The following is a 21,499-nucleotide window of genomic DNA, read 5'->3' as shown; positions in this document are numbered from 1 at the left end:
CTCTAAGATACCCCAGACTAAAACAATTATTTCTTCATCAAAAGTCAATCAATCAAGTGTTTATTAATTACCTACTTGTACTTATACCAGGTCCTGGGTATACAAGTAAAATAATCTCTTTATAAAAATCTTACTTTCTACTGGGGAAGATAACTGAAGTATATGGGGCAAGAGGAGGGAGTATGGAAGGACATGTATGTGTGTGTTTGTGTTACTACTTTATTTTGTATACATGTACACACAAAATAATTAAAAAGTAGTTAAATTGAACACTGGCCATTTATGGGGACAGGAAAGACTTCATTTAGAATTTTCTGTGTGAGCTTCATCTAGTGTCTATACTAGATCTGTAATGGGTGCTGGGGATTTGAATGCAGAGACTTAAAGTGAAGAACAGAGACAAGACCAGTTTAGCTGGATCATAGTGTGATCACTGAAGCTAGAAAAATAGTTTGGGACTGAGTTATCAGATCAGTAATGTTTTTTCATTTAAATGTCAATAGCCAGATTATAAATTCCTCTATAACAAGGGAAGTTTTTGGACTACTTTGTATCCTTCAAGTCATAATAGATGTTCAGTAAATGCTTTTTAATTAGCTGATTTCCCATTTAACTATTTGATTAATTCCTATCCAACTTTGTTTCTGAATTGGAGCTTTGGGCTCTTGTTGGGCTCCTCCCCTTCCTGAATTTTTGGGTAAGATGGTCAACTCTGTTTGGTCTTGACCTCAGTCACTCTGGTTGCTTTGTTGACCTCCATTATTTTGGGGTATAATATTCTGGTTCTTTGAGATTCAGAGCGCTGGATCTTTAGAGGCTTTCTTTGGTATCTTAGAACGCAGTGTTGGGCACCTAGGACTATTCTGGGCATCTGACCTGGCCTAGTATGGGCATTATCTTAACTACACTCTGCCATTTCCTGGAACCTCTAGGGTCCTCACTTTGGGGCTTCTGACCACCCAGGAACCTCAAAGGGGGAAAAGTTACAAACCATGTAGCTTGAGTGGAATGTGTAAAGTGGGCTTGGGGCTTTTTGTCAGTGACAGTGGGTGGAATTTATGGGCTGGTGATGGGCCTATCTTAAGTCCTAACTAGCACAACCATCTTCATATTCTTACTGCATTTCTGAATTAATATCTAAAAGATGGGCTGCAACAGGGAAGCCTATGCCTCCCCAACTCTCCCCTCCCAAATAAAAGAAAAAAAGCCAAGAGTAGGACCTGGAACAGTTGCCCCAGTTTATTGTATTTTAGAGGCAACTCTGCCATCAATTCACCTGCATTGCCATTGCTATTTGTATGCTGATCATGTGGCCATGTTCTTCTTAGTTTCATCTTTTATCAGGTCACACTAAAATAAATGATCTCTTCCATCATGCTAAGTAGCTCCTATTCTACCTTCTCCCAATATCTAGAGTGGGAAGATGGTACTAGATATGCTACTGAACAACAACTTCCATATTTACATGATTCTTATGTATTAGGGAGAAATTGATTATGCATATAATACAGAAAAGTTAAAAACAGAAGTTTGAGGGAATTAAGTATATGTTTTAATAACACATATTTGCAAGCATTGAGTAATTGTTTTAACCTTATCCTGACCAAAATGAGAAACATTTCAGGCTTTAGATTATTATAATCCTTTCTTGATTATTTATCTTGCTGTAATTTCTATTTGTAATATATATTTTGCTTTTTCTATTTATATTATTAATTATTTTATATGTATATTTTCCCATTATTTTCATCTTTATTCTATAGCCATAGAACTGAATTCTTATAATTTTTTATCATTTCTCAAAAGTGCTTGATAAAATTAGTCACAGAATTTTTTAATTGAAAGGAGCCTCTAATGTCAAGTTTAGTCTGCATTTAACCTGGGATTCCATTTAACTTGGAATGCTTAAAGACCTCCTTTCATGGGAAATATCCATAGGCTACCCATTCCAATTTGGGATAGTTTTAATTTTTAGAACATTAAGTCTAATATGCTCGTGAATATTTTGGGATAAAACAGAACAAGTCTCTCATGCATGGTGATAGTCCTTCAGGTACTTCAAGATAGCTGTTCTGTCCATGCTATCATAAGTCTTCTCCATGCTATCTCCACTTTTTTCAACTAAGATTCATGTGGAATGGTGTTCAGTCCCTATCTCACCATCCTTATTCATGGAGAAACTAAACTGAAAGACCAGACAGAGGTCCCCTTAAAAACAGTGTAGCACTTGACACCTTTATTTCTAGAAGTTTTCAATTATGCCTCTACTGACAATTCACTTTCCAATTGATTAGTAAATTCTTGTACTATTCTTCTTGTATTTGATATTATTATTATTACTTAGGATACATGTGTTTGTTTATTAATAAAAATTTGAACTCTTGAAATGTATACATGTGAGTTTTAAATTCATTAACAAAAACATACATTTTTATCTTTTAGATTATGTCCCTATTGGACCTCGATTTTCTAATCTAGTATTGCAGGCCCTTCTCGTGTTGCTCAAAAAGGCACCCCCTCAGGTAAAATCAATTTTCATAAATCTAAACTTGTAATGGAAATGTTCATTAGTGTGTTATAAAAAGGCATGCATACTGCCCATTGTTACTGAGTAAAGCTAAAGTGTGTGTGGGGGGTGTTTTTTACTCCCAACCTATGATTTCATCAGTATGGAAACTCCAGAATTTCAAGTGTGGAAACTTCCCTCCACTAGCATATATCAGCAACTTCTATATAATTTACTACTTTAGAGGATTGCCTGGAGGCACTGAGATGTTCACTGAATGGTCAGTCACACAGCTAGTATGTATCAAAGTCAGAACTTAAAGCCAGATCTTGCAGACTCCAAAGCCAACCGCTATTGAAGCTACTCCTCTAAAATTTATCATAACTACAAGATACCAATTCTAGAAGGACACCTGAGAGGTTTTGTAGTCTCTTACAGGTAGGTAAGTATCTCAACATTTTCTATTTTTTTGAGTATCTCCATGAAAGCAATCTTCTTCCATAGACCTTTCCATCATTTTGATCTTACAGGTTAATTTGTCAGAGCCTTTTTATTCCATTGTTTATAAGCCTGGAATCATTTTAAATGAAGAAATTCTCCCACCATGTCTGTTGTGTTCAGTACTTATTAGAAGTCATGTTTGGGGCCTAAAAGAGGTTGAATATACAGCTTTACTCCTTCACATTCACCGTTATATTAAAATTTCTAAAAGTTTGTTTTGAAGAAACTTGGAATTATTTCATGATGGTATTTTAAAAATTAATTTATCATTTATAGAAGTGTTGCTTTTCTGATCATTTGTTGATTTGGGAAGGTTCTTGGAAAGTCTGAATACAGTTAGTATGTAGTTAATATGTTTCCATATTTTATTTATGTGTGTCAGAAACTATTATTCTGCCAAAAATCACCAATCTTGCAATATATTTATAAGGATGAGATAATATCAAAATGTAGAATCTGCTGGAGTCTGGTTATGTCATGAAATACAAATTCACTTAATTGATAAAGTAAGCAAGCATATCCTTTTTGTATGCTATAACTTTAAAATATGTACCAATCAGAAGCCAAATATTAAAGTTTTCAAGAACTGTCAAGTACTGACATGTTAATGTCAGTGTTTGGGAATAAAAATCATTTATCTGAAGTTGGAGATAATCAAAGTAATATAGAAAATGTTCATGTTAATTTTGTGAATCTAATTTTTAATCTAATAATTTAACATTATATTTAGGATTGTAGAGTAAAAGAACATAACTTACAAAGACCTTGGAGAAAAATTGCACATAAATTCATTAATTAGGGCTTATGTTTTTTATTATCCTTCTATAAATTAGAATTTTAGCTTCTACAAGATCTTAGATTAGAGAAAAGGGTATACAAATTTCTCTTCCCTATTTTTTTTAATGTTCACATATGTCTAAAGTTACTGAGTTGGAAAATCAGTCTTTGTCAGTCTACCATCCCTCAAAACTCCTTTCTGAGAATTTTTCCTCCTGCAGCTTTAATTTACTATCTAGGGTTTATGCATTTCTAGCCACCAAAGATTGTTAGTGAAATTTGTTCTGGGAGTAGGACAAAGGAACCACTATTTTCTGCAAAAGTACTTTATCCAAATATTTTTAATTATAAAATTTTCCCTATGCTAGATTTTATACAAAGGAATTAAACTTCAAGCATCAAACTTGGAAAGAACTTGTAATCAACCTAAGACAATAGAAATAGGGGTAAGCATATAGAAAGAGAATATGAAAATGAGCTATTTACATTTCATATAAACAGTAAGCTATTTTTAGGGTACAGTTGTCCCATTCTTAGGTGTAACAGAGTACCTAACACAGTGAATATAGTTAGCACTTAATAAGTAAGGAATGAATGAGAATATTTTTGGTATTTGAAGGGTTGGTGAGTGGAAACATTTATCAAAGGAGAATTCAGAAAGAAATGGACATCATAAGCTTCTCAAATGTTGGAAAGGATATTAATTTAAAATATATGATACAATTTGGGATAAAACTGAAAGACAACAATTGTATAACTAAATCAGGATCAGTTTCTTTAAGGAATTTGTAGAGGTGCAATTATATGATTGATGACTAAATAATAGAAAGGGGATGAAATACAGCACTCCAGTAAATAGTAAATAGCATTAAAATCTTTTAAAGCAAAAGCAGTCTTCCCACTCTTAAACAGAATTTGGTAATTGCAACTCAGGCTTCCAGGTGAGATGGTTCTCTATTATATTTAGTTGTGGGAAAGAAGAATAGTTGAGTTTTTCTGAGTGGCCTATAGTTCCTTAAATAAAAATATTATCATGTGTTCTAACATGTTTTTTAAATTAGTATAAACTCTTAATGAAAGTAAGGAGAATCTTTCAGGCAAATCTCAATTTTTGTCATTGGAAGGCAGAAAAGTTTTCATCTCCTAGCCATTATCAGGAAAGTTTTTCAGGTTAATTTCTTCAATGAAATATTAAGGGTGCATGACTTTGGAAGTTTGGCAAAGCTGGAGAAACAGGGAACTGTCAAGTGTCATTGGTAAGAAATTTGGCAATAAGCAGCTCAGCTGTAGGCATTCTTCTAAAAAAAGAATTTAATTGCACTGATATGCAATCCAGTAATAATAAGCCACACAGAAACCTTAATTTTACATATGGTATGGTTCTACCCAGAAAAATCATGTGTGCACATGCCCAAGCAAGACAATTACTTCAGGGGAGCTGTGTTGTGTATCAAGATACTCCCCACCCCCCACTCCTGTCCCCCTGCATTGTAAATTGGCTCACTAAAGCTGGCTCACAAACCCTCCTGTTCTTCTGTGTAATCGTCTGGAGTTTTTGCACTTCCATTGCAGGTCTAAAAATGAATGTCAGACTTGAGTCTTTATAGTTTAAATTTTGTTAAATACTTGGACTTGTGTGAACCTAGAGGTGAGTAGATTTGTTTCAAATTTAGCTCCATAAAGAACTTAATGATTGGCTTGGTGTCCCCTTGAGAATATGAAAAGTAAAGTGTGTAGATCATGAAGACTGAAAAACATCATCACATTTTGTTTAGCATCTTTTTAAAACCAATTAAAAGCTTTTCTAAAATGGATTGAACGGGGGAAAATAAAACATGTTCCCTAGGTCTTTATTCTAATCAAGTTTCTCTGTGTTCTGTAGGAGAAGAGATTGAGGGGGGATAGAGAGGTTGAAAAGGACTGTCCCAGCAGGGAGCCAAGCCGGAGAAAAGGGCTTCTCTGAGAATGAAGCAAGGCAGCTCAGCCAGCCTGAGAGTCAGCTTCATCTACATGCAGAGCCCCACAAGGCAGGGCATGCTCACCATCACCAGAGGGTTCACATGTGCTTCCCCGCTGATTCCTATGAAAAGCTAACAATCAGCTTGGAGGGTGAAAGACCATTGCAGTGCACTCTCACTGAGCTGGAGGTACAATTTATCCAGTGTTAGGAAATGTCCAGCTGAGCAGGGAGAGGCTCTGAAACTTCAGTAATGTTCCTGGACCATCTCCTATAGCAGACACCAGGACTTTTCAAATTTTTGTAGGTGGAAGGGGAGCTGGAAAGTGGAATAAGGAGGAGAGACATGTTCTTTCAGTTTAGAAAGATGAAAGCTTTGGTCATTAAGGGAACTTAAGTAAAGTAGAAAAGGATGGGTAAATCTGTTTTTTAATTTTATTTTTTATTATGAACTAAAGCAATATGTGAGAATATTTCAGCATGCAAAGAACAGAAAAAGGAGTGAAACTAAACTTCTATTGTGTAGTTTTTAAGTGTAAATGAAATTTAACACAATAATACCAAAATTGTCTGATGTACCTTCTGTATTTTCTTCCATGTATTGGTTATTTAACCAATTTTCATTTTCAGTTCTTTTTTCTTTCTTTTGGCGTTCCTAATACTACTTACTTTCTTCCCCCTCCACAACTCTCCCACCACAATAACAACCCTCCTTAACATCAGATACATGTAGTCAGGCAAAACAAATCTATATATCGGCCATGCCTGAAAATTTATATCTTATTCTACACATCCAGTCTTTTGCCTCCCTGTCAATAGATGGGAAGTGTGCTTCATCAACAGTATTTTGGAATTGTAATTGGTAATTGCCTTGATCAGCATTCTTAAACTGTTCACAGTTTTTCCTTACTATTATTGTAGTAATAGCAATTGTTTTCTTGAATTGCTTATTTCATTCTTCATCAGTTCATAAATCTTCCCAGGTTTCTCTAATATTACATTTTTGTCATTTCTTACAGTACAACAATAATCAAATATATTCATCCACAATAATTTGTTCAGCCATTCCCCATCTGATTAATACTCTTTGTTTTCAATTCTTTGATACAACATAAAACACTCCTATAAATATTTTCTTACATACAGGAAGTAATATCTTGAAATGCTCCCTAACAGAATATAAGAATACATGATTTTAAATTTTCTTTCATTCTTCTTCCTTTAGTTTCTTTCCCATCTCAACTCCTGCCCTATTTTTGGTAAACTATAGTACCTAAAAAAAGAGACTCTGCAAGACTGAAAAATGACAGTAGTTTCCCAGTCTAAGGTGAAAATAGGCTCATTAAAATGGGAACCATATTTATATGTATAAAATGGAATGACAGTATCATTTGTAGAGAATATTCTTTCTATTTTAGTCATATAGAAGCTACAGAATGTTCATCCATTCTTGCTTGTAGCATCATTTCACTTCATGGTAACATCACCTTTTAACTTGTTTATTGGTTATTGATACTTTTAGCTAATTTGTAAAGTTGCTAAAAGGATAGCTTTTTTCTCTCTCATCTTTCTTTTTGTTTTTTTCTATTATTTTTAAAATTAAGTTTAATTAATTTATAATATTTTTCCATGGTTACATGATTCATGTTCTTTTTCTCCCCTTCTCTCACTCCCAGTGAGCAATTCCACTGAGTTTTTCTTGTGTCATTCTCATCTTTCTTTAACAGGAAACATTACTTTAGGAGATGATATAGAAAGAGAAAACTGGGGGCTAGGAAGAGAGTAATGTGTAATCCAGTAGGAAAATACTACTGGCAATGGTGACACTCAGACATTGCTAAAAAAAAACACAAACAAAAATGTTTCATTGTGTGGATTTTTCTTCCTTCTCCATGGATTTTGTTGGAATATCAATGTTCCCTCCAAGCTAATTTACTTTTTATACATTCCTTAAGAAATATCATAATGCAGTTTTTACCTTGGGGATGTGATCAAGTCTTAACTAATGTGGAACAGTCTTTCCCTTTGTTGGGTGGTTTGGGGAAATAGATAATGGAAGAATGAAAATTGTGCAGGTTTGCACAGGAATATATCTCCTTATCTGCTCAAAATTAACCCTGGCTAATATCTTCAGTATGACTCAATAAGCTATATCTCTACCTTCAGGAAAGGAGACCAGACATTTTTCCAGATAAACTTTCAAGTATTATCACTGATACAACGACTCTTTTGCATTTAAGATAATTTCTTTATTGGAAATGTGCTAAATGATGACTGATACTTAATGGCTTAACTTCCCTATTTGGAAATGGAAGGAGAATGAAGAATGAAAAATGCAGCATATGAATTCATTATTAAGGAAATGTAATTATCAAATATTTCCTACATAATATATACATTGATATATATACAAGTTTTAAGTACCTTACTTTATACAACATAACTGTTAAATCTATCTGCCTTTAAAAATTACATGGAAATTATATTTGTAAGTAGAATCATAGTTGAAAAGCACCTATGCTGCTGCCTCATAATAATCTTTGGTGAATCCTTTATAACCAGTATTTGTTTGTCAGTTTGGTAAATCTATATTTCCATGTATAATAGTGTTAAGGTGAGATATACAGTAAAAGGCCCTGATGAGTTACAACAAAGTTTAGAAGATACTTATCTTGTTCTCAGGGAATTTATAATCTTATGCAGTAAGACAGTGTACATGGAAACGATTAACTATAACTGGAATCAGGATTAGAGATTAGCAAATTGGGCAATAATTTAGAGCATAGCATTTTGGGTTGTAAAGCATATAGAGTATTTTTAAGACTATTTTTCATAAATGCCCATATTTTTAATATCAGAAAATTCTGCTTTCCGTGACACATGATCAAATCAAATTGCATGTATTAGAGTAAAAAAACCCAGTTTCTAATGAACTTATACCAGGGCCCAAATTCCAGGCCTTGCCCAGATGATCAACTGCTTCTTCCTAGTTACAATCACACTAATGAAAAATGTTCGATGCTCTTGTTGTACCAGGGCTAACTGGATATAGGCTCTGCTTTCTTCTATAGTTCTGGCTTGGAACCTCAATCCTAGCCTGTAGCCTAGAACTGGAACTAACTCTACTATTAAGATTCACCTACTGCCCTCTTACTTTGGATTTGTGATTGCATTCTTAATATCATCAGTAGCTATGATTTTAGATGAGCCATCATGAATCAAGAGTTCTTTCAGAATTGTTGCCCCTTATATTACTGCTACAAGGCATTGTGTAAACTTCTGGTTTTGCTCACTTCACTTTGCTCAGGTAATACAAATCTACATCTTTCTCTGTTTTTTTTTTTTCCAAAATCTGATGAGTTTGAGGCAACTAAGCTAAGGACTGACCCTCAGCAGAGCTCCAATCAGCTCTCCTGTTTATTTAATTTCTGCAGCTTCTGGTTCTCTACGTCTCTTGTGACAGTCCACTGTGGACCAGAGAGCCAGGTCCTAGTGAGGTTGGATTCCCCTTGAGCTTCAGAATAGAGAAAAGGGGTTAGGGGAAGGGCAGCTCTGGAGCTCTCTGACATTTCCCGAGACCTGAAGAGACAAAGGGCAATAGCCCAAGCTGTTCTTACTCTGATCTGCATAGTTTGTGAGTGCCATATATTTCACAGAGCAAGAGTGGGATATCTTTGGATGATTGGCAGAAGGCTGTCAGAGAGAAGAATTGTCAATAGTATGAAGAAAGCCACTTACTAAACTTTGATGTCCTTGAATTATATGCTATTTCCAAACTAAATTTGATATTCTGAATCGAACTAGGAGAAGTACTATTTGCCAGGCATTGGGGAAATCAAGAGAAAACAGAAACAGCAGTCAGCTCAAATACTTAGGAGCATTTCATCTTGCAGGGCACAAAGGAATAGCTGTTAGAGTGTGGCACACACTGTAAAAGAAGCAGAAGCAGTTCCTCTGCTGGTAGGACTAGAGTTTGAGGAGGCCCATCATTCCCTATTATGGGGTACAGAGTTCAGAGACCATCTAAACTGAACAGATCTCTTCCCCCAGTTATCTTCCAAACCCTATCTGTCCAGATTTCTATTGCCAAGAGCAAGAAGACAAAAGACACTGGAAAGCAGACATCATTGGAACTGCTTTGGCACACTTTCTTCCAACACTCTAGCCCACCTCCTATTCAGATTACAATGTCTCCTGGTTTTTGGAGTGGCCATGGTCATGATCTCTAATACCCATTTCCATCTGCCCTCTTGCTGTAGCCCAATAATCCTTGGTCCTTCTGAACTCACCCACATTTCTTAGCAGTGGCATATGGACTTTGAGTTAAGATGGCTACATGAAGGACTCTTGGCAAACCCAGACCTACTGAGGAGTAGTGCCTATTAAAAATGAAGAAGAGCACCAAATGAAACAAAACCAAATAAATCCTCCATCACATAAAGGATAACTCAAGGAGATAGGTACTGAAACCTAGGCTGCTGCTCTAGGGGCACAGACATCTTGTTGGGGGACTGCATAAAAAAATCAGAACAAGGCCAGCATGCATTGAGACCAAACTAAAGCTAGTACTGTCTTCTTGAGGGCTGCAGATTGGGACAAAAACCTGACATCATGAACCTGGGTAGGTGACTGCACAGGGAAATGTCCTATCCTGGCTCCTTTAGAGGTTTGAGGATGCCTTAAGAGTTCAGCTTGAAATTTGCACAATCCAGAATTATCAGCATGCTCAAGGGCTTGGAATCTAAACCATGAACCTCCTACAGTAATTATACAAGAAACACATAAGACCACAGTAACCATGATGGAATTTCCAGAAAATAGAAGTTACAGACTGTGGCAGTAGGTGAATCTTAATAGTAGAGCTAGTTCCAATTCTAGGCTGCAGGCTAGGATTGAGGTTCCAAGCCAGAGCTATAGAAGAAAGCAGAGCCTATATCCAGTTAGCCCTGGTACAACATCAAGAAAATACTTTGATCTACTCATCCTATCCAACAGTTCTAAGGAGGGTAAATCCTGACCCTGGACAAAGTTCTTATCCAAGAACTGAAGTAAATAACAAAATTCATCTGGAAAAACAAAAGGTCAGTATGATCAAGGGAACTATTGAAAAATAAAGTGTGAAGGATGGCAGCCTAGCATACCAGACCTTAAACTGTACTATAAAGCAGTAATCATTAAAACAATCTGGTACTGGCTAAGAAATAAAATGGTGGATCAATGGAGTAGAGAAGGGATAAATGACCTAAAGCTCCCAGCTTTTGGAATAAGAATTTACTATTTGACAAAAACTACTGGGAAAACTAGAGAACAGTATAGCAAAAATTAAGTGTAGATCCGTATCTCACTCCCTATATGAAGATACGGTCAAAATGGGTATATGATTTAGATGTAAAGGGTGTTATTATAAGTAAATTAGGGGAACATAGAATAGTTTACCTGTCAGATATATGGAGAAGAGAAGAATTTATTACCAAATAAGAGATAAAGAACATTACAAGGTTTAAGAGTAATTTTGATTATGTTAAATTAAAAAGGGTTTGTACAAAATGTTGGAAGGGATGTAGCAAAATTTAGACCAATGCATTCCTGGTAGAGTTGTGAACTGATCCATCTATTCTGGAGGACAATTTGAAATTATGTCCAAAAGACTATAAAAGAATACTTATCCTTTGATCCAGCAATACCATTATTAAGTCTGTATCATAAAGAGATTTTTTAAAAATGGGAAAGGACCTGCTTGTACAAAAGTATTTATAGTTGTTTTTTTGTTGTTGTTTTTTTTGCGATGGCAAAGAATTGGAAACTAAAGGAATGTCCCACAATTGGGGAATGGCTGCACAATTGTGTTATATGAAGGTAATAGAATATTATTGTGCTATAAGGAATGATGAACAGAATGATTTCAGAAAGATCTGGACAACCTTCAGGAACAGATTAGGGGGAGGGGGACAGAAAAACCCCACAACTCTACTACAATGAAGAAATTTAATGGGTTAAAGGAACCCCAAGATGAAGTCCCCTAAGGAGGAAATAATTACAAAATAATCACAAGAAGAACTTAAGAAAGTTAAACAAAAAAGGGGGGATGCAAACTGGCCACTAATGAAACTGGAACACTTGGTAAGAGAAGAAAAATCTTAAAGTGAGTAATCTTACCCATATACTTGATACTTGGAAGAACAGAATAAAGCAAATAAAACTCAATGGTTTGATGAGAACAAGAAATATTTGAATAAAGTCAAAAGACTGAAAAATTAGAATGAGGGAGATCTCTTCTATCAAAAACAATAGAGAATTATCAGACTCACTGAAAACTATGATCAAACAAAAAAACTATACTGTCATAATTCAAGAAATCACAAAAGAAACTTGTTCAGAATTGTTATAACCAAAGGGCCAACTGAAATGGAAAGAATTTACTGGAGACTTCCTAATAGGAAAATAATTTTTAAAAGGATTGAACTTACTTAGAAATAGCATAACCAAAATCTGGAATTTTCAAGTCAAAGAAAAATCCATAGCAAGTACCTAGAAGAAAAAGATTAAGAAGCAGTGCATCACAATAAGGATTACATAAAATAAAACAGCTGAATCTTAAAAGGAAAGGAAATATTGCAATATTATATACTAAAGGCAAAAGAATAAGGCCTAAAACCAAAAATAACTGATACTGAAAATTAAGTATAATTCTACAGGAGTAGGGAACGGGGAATTGGAACTTTAACAGAAAACTTACGAGCATTCCTGTTGAGAAAACCAAAGTTTGGTAGATTCTTTGAAATACAAATAGAGGGCACAAGAGAATACTAGAGAGTTAGCTACTCTACTTGTTAAGTTTGAAAGATTTAAAAGTGACCAAGTACTTACATCTAAATGGGGGAAGGGTGAAGAGACCCTTCAAAACCTTAATATCTTCAAAAGTAAAACAAAACAGGGATTAAAAATAATAATTAATACGACAAATTTAGGGCCTGAATGGAGGTTTGGGCTATTTTGTTTGACTTAAAAAGTAAGAAAAATGGGAGAGAAAGAAATAAACAAGGGAGGAAATTAGGAAAAGGAAAAAAAACCATTACTATTTCTAATGATGAGGGTACATCATAATAATACATAAAGGGGGTGTAAGGATGAGAAGAGTAGATACCTCATGAATCTCATTCATGTCCGAACTAGGAGAAAAAGGGTTAAACATAAGGCTTTAGTGTAGAAATTGATTAAAATAAACAAGGAAATAGGTGGGGACAGAAAGAGGGAAGAGTGATTCCAGAAAGAGTATAGAATTGGAGAGAGAATTGTCACAAACAAAATAAACTTCATCCACAAAGAATAAATGATAAAGAGGAGAATTAAAAGAGAAATAAAGAGTAATAGGTCTGGGCCAGTGAAAAGAGAAATGACAAAGGAATTGGGGCAGATCACTCCAATTTATAGATAATGTGTTGATTCAGGGGTAGCTAGGTGGTGTAGTTGATAGATTATCAGGCCTGGTATCAGGAAAGCTCATCTTGAGTTCAACTCTGACCTCAGACATTAGCTATGAGAACCTGGGCTGATCACTTAACCCTGTTTTCCTCAGTTCATTCATTCGTCAAATGAACTGGAGAAGGAACTGGCAAAGCACTCCAGTGTTTCTACCAAGAAAACCCCAAATGGAATCATGAATCAGACATGATTTAAAAGTAAATGAACAACAATGTAGATTCAGCTCCCTATTTTTCACTATCTTTTTTTTTTTTAACATTATTTTATTTGGTCATTTCCAAACGTTATTCATTGGAAACAAAAATCATTTTCTTTTCCTTCTCCCCCCCCCACCTCTCTCATAGCTGACGCATGATTCCACTGGGTATCACGTGTTCTTGACTCGAACCCATTTCCGTGTTGTTGGTATTTGCACTAGAGTGTTCATTTAGAGTCTCTCCTCAGTCATATCCCCTCCACCCCTGTAGTCAAACAGTTGCTTTTCTTTGGTGTTTTTACTCTCACAGTTTATCCTCTGCTTGTGGATAGTGTTTTTTAGATCCCTGCAGATTGTTCAGGGACCTTGCATTGTCCCTAATGGCAAAGTCATTACCTTCGATTGTACCACAGTGTATCAGTCTCTGTGTATAATGATTTCCTGGTTTTGCTCCTTTCACTCTGCATCACTTCCTGGAAGTTGTTCCAGACTCCATGGAATTCCTCGACTTTATTATTCCTTTTAGCACAATAGTATTCCATCACCAACATATACCACAATTTGTTCAGCCATTCCCCATACCCTCATTTTCCAATTTTTGGCCACCACAAAGAGTGCAGCTATGAATGTTCTTGTACGAGTTTTTTTCCTTATTATCTCTTTGGGGTACAAACCCAGCAGTGCTATGGCTGGATCAAAGAGCAGACAGTCTTTTATCGCCCTTTGGGCATATTTAGATTGCCCTCCAGAATGGTTGGATCAATTCACAACTCCACCAGCAACAAATTAGTGTCCCTACTTTGCCGCATCCCCTCCAACATTCATTATTTCCATAGCTGTCATGTTAGCCAATCTGCTAGGTGTGAGGTGATACTTCAGAGTTGTTTTAATTTGCATCTCTCTGATTATAAGAGATGTAGAGCACTTTTTCATGTGCTTATTAATAGTTTTGATTTCTTTGACTGAGAACTGCCTGTTCATGTCCCTTGCCCATTTATCAATTGGAGAATGGCTTGATTTTTATGTACAATTGATTTAGCTCTTTGTAAATTTGAGTAATTAAACCTTTGTCAGAGGTTTTTATGAAGATTGTTTCCCAATTTGTTGCTTTCCTTCTGATTTTAGTTACATTGGTTTTGTTTGTACAAAACCTTTTTAATTTCATGTATTCCAAATTATTTATTTTGCATTTTATGACTTTCTAAGTCTTGCTTGGTTTTAAAATCTTTCCCTTCCCAGAAGTGTGACATGTATACTATTATTCTGTGTTTGCCTAATTTTCTTATAGTTTCCTTCTTTATGTTCAGGTCATTCACCCATTTTGAATTTATCTTGGTGTAGGGTGTGAGGTGTTGATCTAAACCTAATCTTTCCCACACTGTCCTCCAATTTTCCTAGCAGTTTTTATGAAATAGTGTGTTTTTATCCCAAAAACTGGGTTCTCTGGGTTTGTTGTATACTGTCCTGCTGAGGTCACTTACCCCAAGTCTATTCCACTGATCCTCCTTTCTGTCTCTTAGCCAGTACCAAATTGTTTTGATTACCACTGCTTTATAATATAGTCTGAGATCTGGGACTGCAAGGCCCCCTTCCTTTGTATTTTTTTTTCATTGTTTCCCTGGATATCCTTGATCCTTTGTTCTTCCAAATGAACTTTGTTATGGTTTTTTCTAAATCAGTAAAAAAAATTTGGAAGTTCAATGGGTATGGCACTAAATAGATAAATGAGTTTGGGTAGGATGGTCATTTTTATTATATTGGCTTGTCCTACCCATGAGCAGTTAATGTTCTTCCAATTGTTCAAGTCTAGTTTTAGTTGTGTGGAAAGTGTTTTGTAGTTGTGTTCATATAGTTCCTGTGTTTGTTTCGGGAGATAGATTCTTAAGTATTTTATTTTGCCTAAGGTGATTTTGAATGGGATTTCTCTTTCTAGTTCTTGCTGCTGAGCTGTGTTGGAAATATATAGAAATGCTGATGACTTATGTGGGTTTATTTTGTATCCTGCAACTTTGCTAAAGTTGTTGATTATTTCAATTAGCTTTTTGGTTGAATCTCTAGGATTCTTTAAGTAGACCATCATGTCATCTGCAAAGAGTGATAACTTGGTCTCCTCCTTGCCTATTTTAATGCCTTCAATTTCTTTTTCTTCTCTAATTGCTACCGCTAGTGTTTCTTGTACAATGTCAAATAATAAAGGTGATAATGGGCATCCTTTTTTCACTCCTGATCTTATTGGGAATGCATCTAGTTTATCCCCATTGCAGATGATATTAGTTGATGGTTTTAGATATATACTGTTTATTATTTTTAAGAACTACCCTTCTATTCCTATGCTTTCTAGTGTTTTTAATAGGAATGGGTGTTGTATTTTATCAAAGGCTTTTTCGGCATCTATTGAAATAATTATGTGATTTTTGTTGGTTTGCTTGTTGATGTGGTCAATTATGTGGATGGTTTTCCTAATGTTGAACCAGCCCTGCATCCCTGGTATAAATCCTACTTGATCATGGTGAATGACTCTTCTGATCACTTGCTGGAGTCTTTTTGCTAGTTTCCTATTTAAGATTTTTGCATCTATATTCATTAGGGAGATTGGTCTATAATTTTCTTTCTCTGTTTTTGGCCTGGCTGACTTTGGGATCAGAACCATATTTGTGTCATAAAAGGAATTTGGTAGAACTTCCTCTTTGCTTATTATGTCAAATAGTTTGTATAGTATTGGGATTAACTGTTCTTTGAATGTTTGATAAAATTCACTGGTGAATCCATCAGGCCCTGGGGATTTTTTCTTAGGAAGTTCTTTGATGGCCTGTTGGATTTCTTTTTCTGATATGGGATTATTTAAGAAATCTATTTCTTCTGTTAGTCTAAGCAATTTATATTTTTGTAAATATTCATCCATATCACCTAGGTTGGTATATTTATTGCCATATAGTTGGGCAAAGTAGTTTTTAATGATTGCCTTAATTTCCTCTTTATTGGAGGTGAGGTCCCCCTTTTCATCCTTGATGCTGTTAATTTGCCTTTCTTCTTTCCTTTTTTTAATTAGATTGACCAGTACTTTGTCTATTTTGTCTGTTTTTTCAAAGTACCAGCTTGTAGTCTTGTTTATTAGTGCAATAGTTCTATCACTTTCTATTTTATTAATTTCTCCCTTAATTTTTAGGATCTCTAGTTTGGTTTTCTTCTGGGGGGGTTTAATTTGTTCGTTTTCGAGTTTTTTGATTTGCATTTCTAATTCATTGATCTCTGCCCTCCCTAATTTGTTAATATGGGATATGAATTTTCCTCTAAGTACTGCTTTGGCTGCATCCCATAAGGTTTGAAAGGATGTCTCACCATTGTCGTTTTCCTCAACAAAATTATTATTTTTTGTTTCTATGTTTCTATGATTTCTTCTCTAACTAACAGATTTTGGAGTATCATATTATTTAATTTCCAATTAATTTTTTATTTGGCTCTCCATGTACCCGTACTGACCAATATTTTTATTGCTTTATGATCTGAAAAGGTTGCATTTATTATTTCTGCTTTTTTGCATTTGAGTGCCATGTTTCTGTGACCTAGTGTATGATCTATTTTTGTGAATGTGCCATGTGGTGCTGAGAAGAAGGTGTATTCCTTTTTGTCCCTATTTATTTTTCTCCATATGTCTATTAACTCTAATTTTTCTAAGATTTCATTCACCTCTTTTACCTCTTTCTTGTTTATTTTTTGGTTTGAATTATCTAAATTTGATAGTGGTTGGTTCAAGTCTCCCACTAATATGGTTTTACTGTCTATTTCCTCCTTCAATTCTCCTAATTTCTCCATTAGAAATTTGGATGCTATTCCATTTGGTGCATACATGTTGATTAGTGATACTTCCTCATTGTCTATATTCCCTTTTAACAGAATATATTTACCTTCCCTATCCCTTTTGATCAGGTGTATTTGTGCTTTGGCTTTGTCAGATATCATGATTGCAACTCCTACCTTCTTTCTATCAGTTGAGGCCCAAAAGGTCTTACTCCATCCTTTAATTCTAACCTTGTGAGTATCAACCCGCCTCATATGTGTTTCTTGAAGACAACATATGGTAGGGTTTTGGGTTCTAATCCAATCTGCTATTTGTCTACGTTTCATGGGTGAGTTCATCCCATTCACGTTCAAAGTTATGATTGTCACTTGTGGATACCCTGGCATTTTGATATCTTCCCCTAGTTCTGACCTTTCCTCCCTAGCGATATCCTTTTGAACCAGTGATTTACTTTAGGTCAGTCCCCCTAGTCCCCTCCCTTGGTATGCTTCCCATTCTAGCTCCTCCCTTTTTATGCTACCTTCCCCTCCCCCTCTCCTTCCCTCCCTTTTTATACTCCCTCCCCCCCTTCCCCCGCCTTAATTTCCCTTTCTTTCTTACCCTGTTGGATAAGATAGAATTCAGGATCCCACTGGATCTATATGTTCTTCCCTCTCAGGGTTGATTTCACTGAGATTAAGGTTTAAGTAATACTACTTCACGCTCTCTTCCTCTCCTCATATGAGAGATCTTCCCCTCCCCTTCCCATGCGTATCTTTGTATGGGAAAGGTTATTCTATTTAGTCCCCCCCCATTTCTTGAAGTAAATCTTAGTATTGTCGACGCTCCCCCCCTTTTCCTTTCATTGCCTCCCCTTTCACCAAATCTTCTTGATGCCCCAGTCTTTCCCTATGCATGATTCTTCTAACTATTCTTATGGTACATACAATTTTTGAGATTTACGCAATACATTTTCCCCACATATTAATATATATAATTTGATGTAAATGTAGTCCTTATAGAAGAGAGTTTGACTTAAAAAAAAGATAAGATTTATCTCCTTTTCCCTTTCTTTCATATTTACCTTTTCATGTTTCTCTTGCTTTCTGTGATTGGATATCAAATTTTCCACTAAGTTCTGGTCTTTTCTTAGCAAATGCTTGGAAATCTTCTATTTTGTTGAATGCCCATACTTTCCCCTGGAAGTATATAGTCAGTTTTGCTGGGTAGTTGATTCTTGGTTGGAGACCCAGCTCTCTTGCCTTTCTAAATATCATGTTCCATGCTTTGTGTTCTCTTAGTGTGTTAGCCATGAAGTCATGTGTGATCCTTATGGGAGCCCCCCTATATCTGAAGCTCCTCTTCTTGGCTTCTTGTAGGATTTTCTCCTTTTCTTGGAAGCTCTTGAATTTGGCGATTACATTCCTGGGGGTTGTCTTTTGGGGATTTAGTATAGAGGGTGTTCTATGACTCTTTTCTATTTCTATTTTTCCCCCTTGCTCCAGAACATGTGGGCAATTTTCTTCTATAATCTCCTGTAGTATAGCATGGATGTTTTTGTTTATCTCTGGTTTTTCCGGCAGACCAATAATTTTCATGTTGTCTCTTCTTCCTCTGTTTTCCAGGTCTGTGACCTTTTCAGTGAGATATTTTGTGTTTTCTTCTAATTCATTAATTTTTCGGCTTTGCTTTATTTACTCTTGCTGTTTTGTATGCTCACTGTCCTCCAGTTGCTTAATTCTGGTCGTTAGGGACTGGTTTTGCTTTTCAGCTTTGTCTACCCTTCTATTAGATGCTTCCAGCTCTTTCTCCAATTGTGAAGTCTTGTCTATCAGACTGCTGATCTCTTTCTCCCATTTTTCTTTCCAGAAGGTTTCCATCTTTTGGGCAAGCTCCAATTTGATTTCTTCCAGAACTTGTGGATAATTTCCTTTTGGGGAGGCATGTTTTGATTTTGTTTGGGTTTCATTGTCTTTCTCTTCTTTTCCTTGGGTACTCCCTCCATAAAAGTTTTCAATAGTCACCTTTTTCCCTTTCTTCCTGGAGGCTTGATTTTGGGCCATGTGAGCCATCCCTTTGGTAGTTTTATTCCCCTTTCCTTTTTGGTCTGGGGTCTGGGTGATATGGGTGGGTTTTCTGTGAATTTATGTTGCCTCAGACTAGTTCTTCCCAGCCTCCAAGGTTTTTTAGAACGCAGGCCCCTGTGCTCAGCGTGGCTGCCCCATTGTTCAGCGCAGCCCAGCCCCCGTGCTCAGCACAATTGCCCCTGTGTTCAGCACGGCTGCCCCTTTGCCCAGGGCAGGATTCTCCCGTGAAACCCCCCTGAGAGGTTGTATCCTTGCAGTCTTTAGATCCCAAGGACCCTGGTGTGCCCCCCCCCCCAGACAAAGACGCTCCTCACTCACTCGCTCTCCCAGTGAGCTCTCTGATACCTTACTCTGGTTTGGTACGGGTGGGGGTGTTGGGGAGGGGAGGCTCAGTTCACGTTTTTGTGCAAGCTTTTCCTCCTTATAGTGTGGAAATGTTCAAGCCCCACGTACCTTCGTTTCTGTGGGGTACTGGAGAGTCCCTCTGTTCTTCCAAAGGTGATTTTTATGCTCTTTTGAGGTAGTCTATTTAGTTCGGTGCTGGGGAGAGGAAGCGATTCACGTCTAGATTGCAGCCATGTTAACCCGAAAGTCCCCTATATTTTTGTTTTTACAAGGAAGAGATTAGGAGGGAAGAGGGAAGAAACTTTACAATTAGATATGATGGAAGAAAAAGCACACCTAACAATCATAGCCATGAATGTGAATGACATTTACACTTATAAAATAGAGAATGTCAGAATGAATTAGAAGGCAAAATCTAACAATATTCTATTTACATGAAGTACATTTAAAGGACATGCACAAAGTTAAGGTAAGGGGTTGGAGAACAATATATTATGCCTCAACCAATTCCAAAAAAGGCAAGAAGTAACAATCTTTACCTCAGATCAGTCAACCACAAAAACAGACATAGTTAAGAGTTAAACAGGTGGGGATAAACTAGAACCCTTCCCAATAAGACCAGGAGTGAAACAAGGATGCCCATTTTCACCTCTGTTGTTTAACATTGTACTAAAAACACTAGCTGTAGCAATTAGAGAAGAAAAAGAAATTGAAGGTATTAAAATAGGAATGAGGAGACCAAGTTATCACTCTTTGCAGATGATATGATGGTCTACTTAAAGAATCCTAGAGAATCAACTAAAAAGCTAGTGGAAATAATCAACAACTTTAGCAAAGTTACAGGATACAAAATAAATCCACATAAGTCATCAACATTTCTATATATTTCCAACACATCTCAGCAGCAAAAATTAGAAAGATAAATTCCATTTAAAATCACCCTAGACAATATAAAATACTTAGGAATCTATCTACCGAGACAAACACAGGAGCTATATGAACACAACTACAAAACATTCTCCACACAATTAAAACTAGACTTAAACAATTGGAAAAATATCGATTGCTCATGGATAGGATGAGCTAATATAATAAAAATTACAATCCTACCCAAATTAATTTACTTATTTAGTGCCATACCCATTAAACTACCAAAAAACATTTTTAATGAATTAGAAAAAACCATAACAAAGTTCATTTGGAAGAACAAAAGATCAAGGATATCCAGGGAAAGCATGAAAAAAATGCTAAGGAAGGTGACCTTGCAGTCCCAGATCTCAAACTATACTATAAAGCAGTGGTAATCAAAACAATTTGGTACTGGCTAAGAGACAGAAGGGAGGATCAGTGGAATAGACTTGGGATAAGTGACCTCGGCAAGACAGTCTATGATAAGCCCAAAGATCCCAGCTTTTGGGACCAAAATCCACTATTTGATAAAAATTGTTGAGAAAATTGGAAGACAGTATGGGAGGGATTAGGTTTGGATCAACATCATATACCCTACACCAAGATAAACTCATAATGGGTGAATGACTTGAATATAAAGAAGGAAACTAAGTAAATTAGGTGAACATAGAATAGTATACATGTCAGATCTTTGGGAAAGGAAAGATTTTAAAACCAAGCAAGAGTTAGAAAAAAAATCACAAAATGTAAAATCAATAATTTTGATTATGTCAAATTAATAAGTTTTGTAAAAACAAAACTAATGCATCCAAAATTAGAAGGGAAGCAACAAACTGGGAAACAATCTTCATTACAAAAACCTCTGACAAAGGTCTAATTACTCAAATTTATAAAGAACTAAACCAATTGTACAAAAAATCATCCATTCTCCAATTGATAAATGGGCAAGGGACATGAATAG

At 35.9% G+C, this 21,499-nt stretch overlaps 1 protein-coding gene across 2 annotated transcripts in view; it reads left to right on the top strand.

The window, feature by feature from the left end:
* NSF (N-ethylmaleimide sensitive factor, vesicle fusing ATPase) overlaps positions 1 to 21,499 on the top strand; it is a 217,494-nt gene that overhangs the window by 158,384 nt on the left and 37,611 nt on the right. For both annotated transcript variants that reach the window (XM_007482500.2, XM_007482501.2), the window contains exon 17: positions 2,443 to 2,522. In XM_007482500.2, the coding sequence (XP_007482562.1) occupies positions 2,443 to 2,522 (80 nt within the window). The remainder of the gene's footprint in view (positions 1 to 2,442; positions 2,523 to 21,499) is intronic.

This window comes from Monodelphis domestica, chromosome 2, assembly GCF_027887165.1.
Source record: "Monodelphis domestica isolate mMonDom1 chromosome 2, mMonDom1.pri, whole genome shotgun sequence".
NCBI classification, from domain to species: domain Eukaryota; kingdom Metazoa; phylum Chordata; class Mammalia; order Didelphimorphia; family Didelphidae; genus Monodelphis; species Monodelphis domestica.
This window is presented reverse-complemented; position numbering and strand designations above follow the sequence as displayed.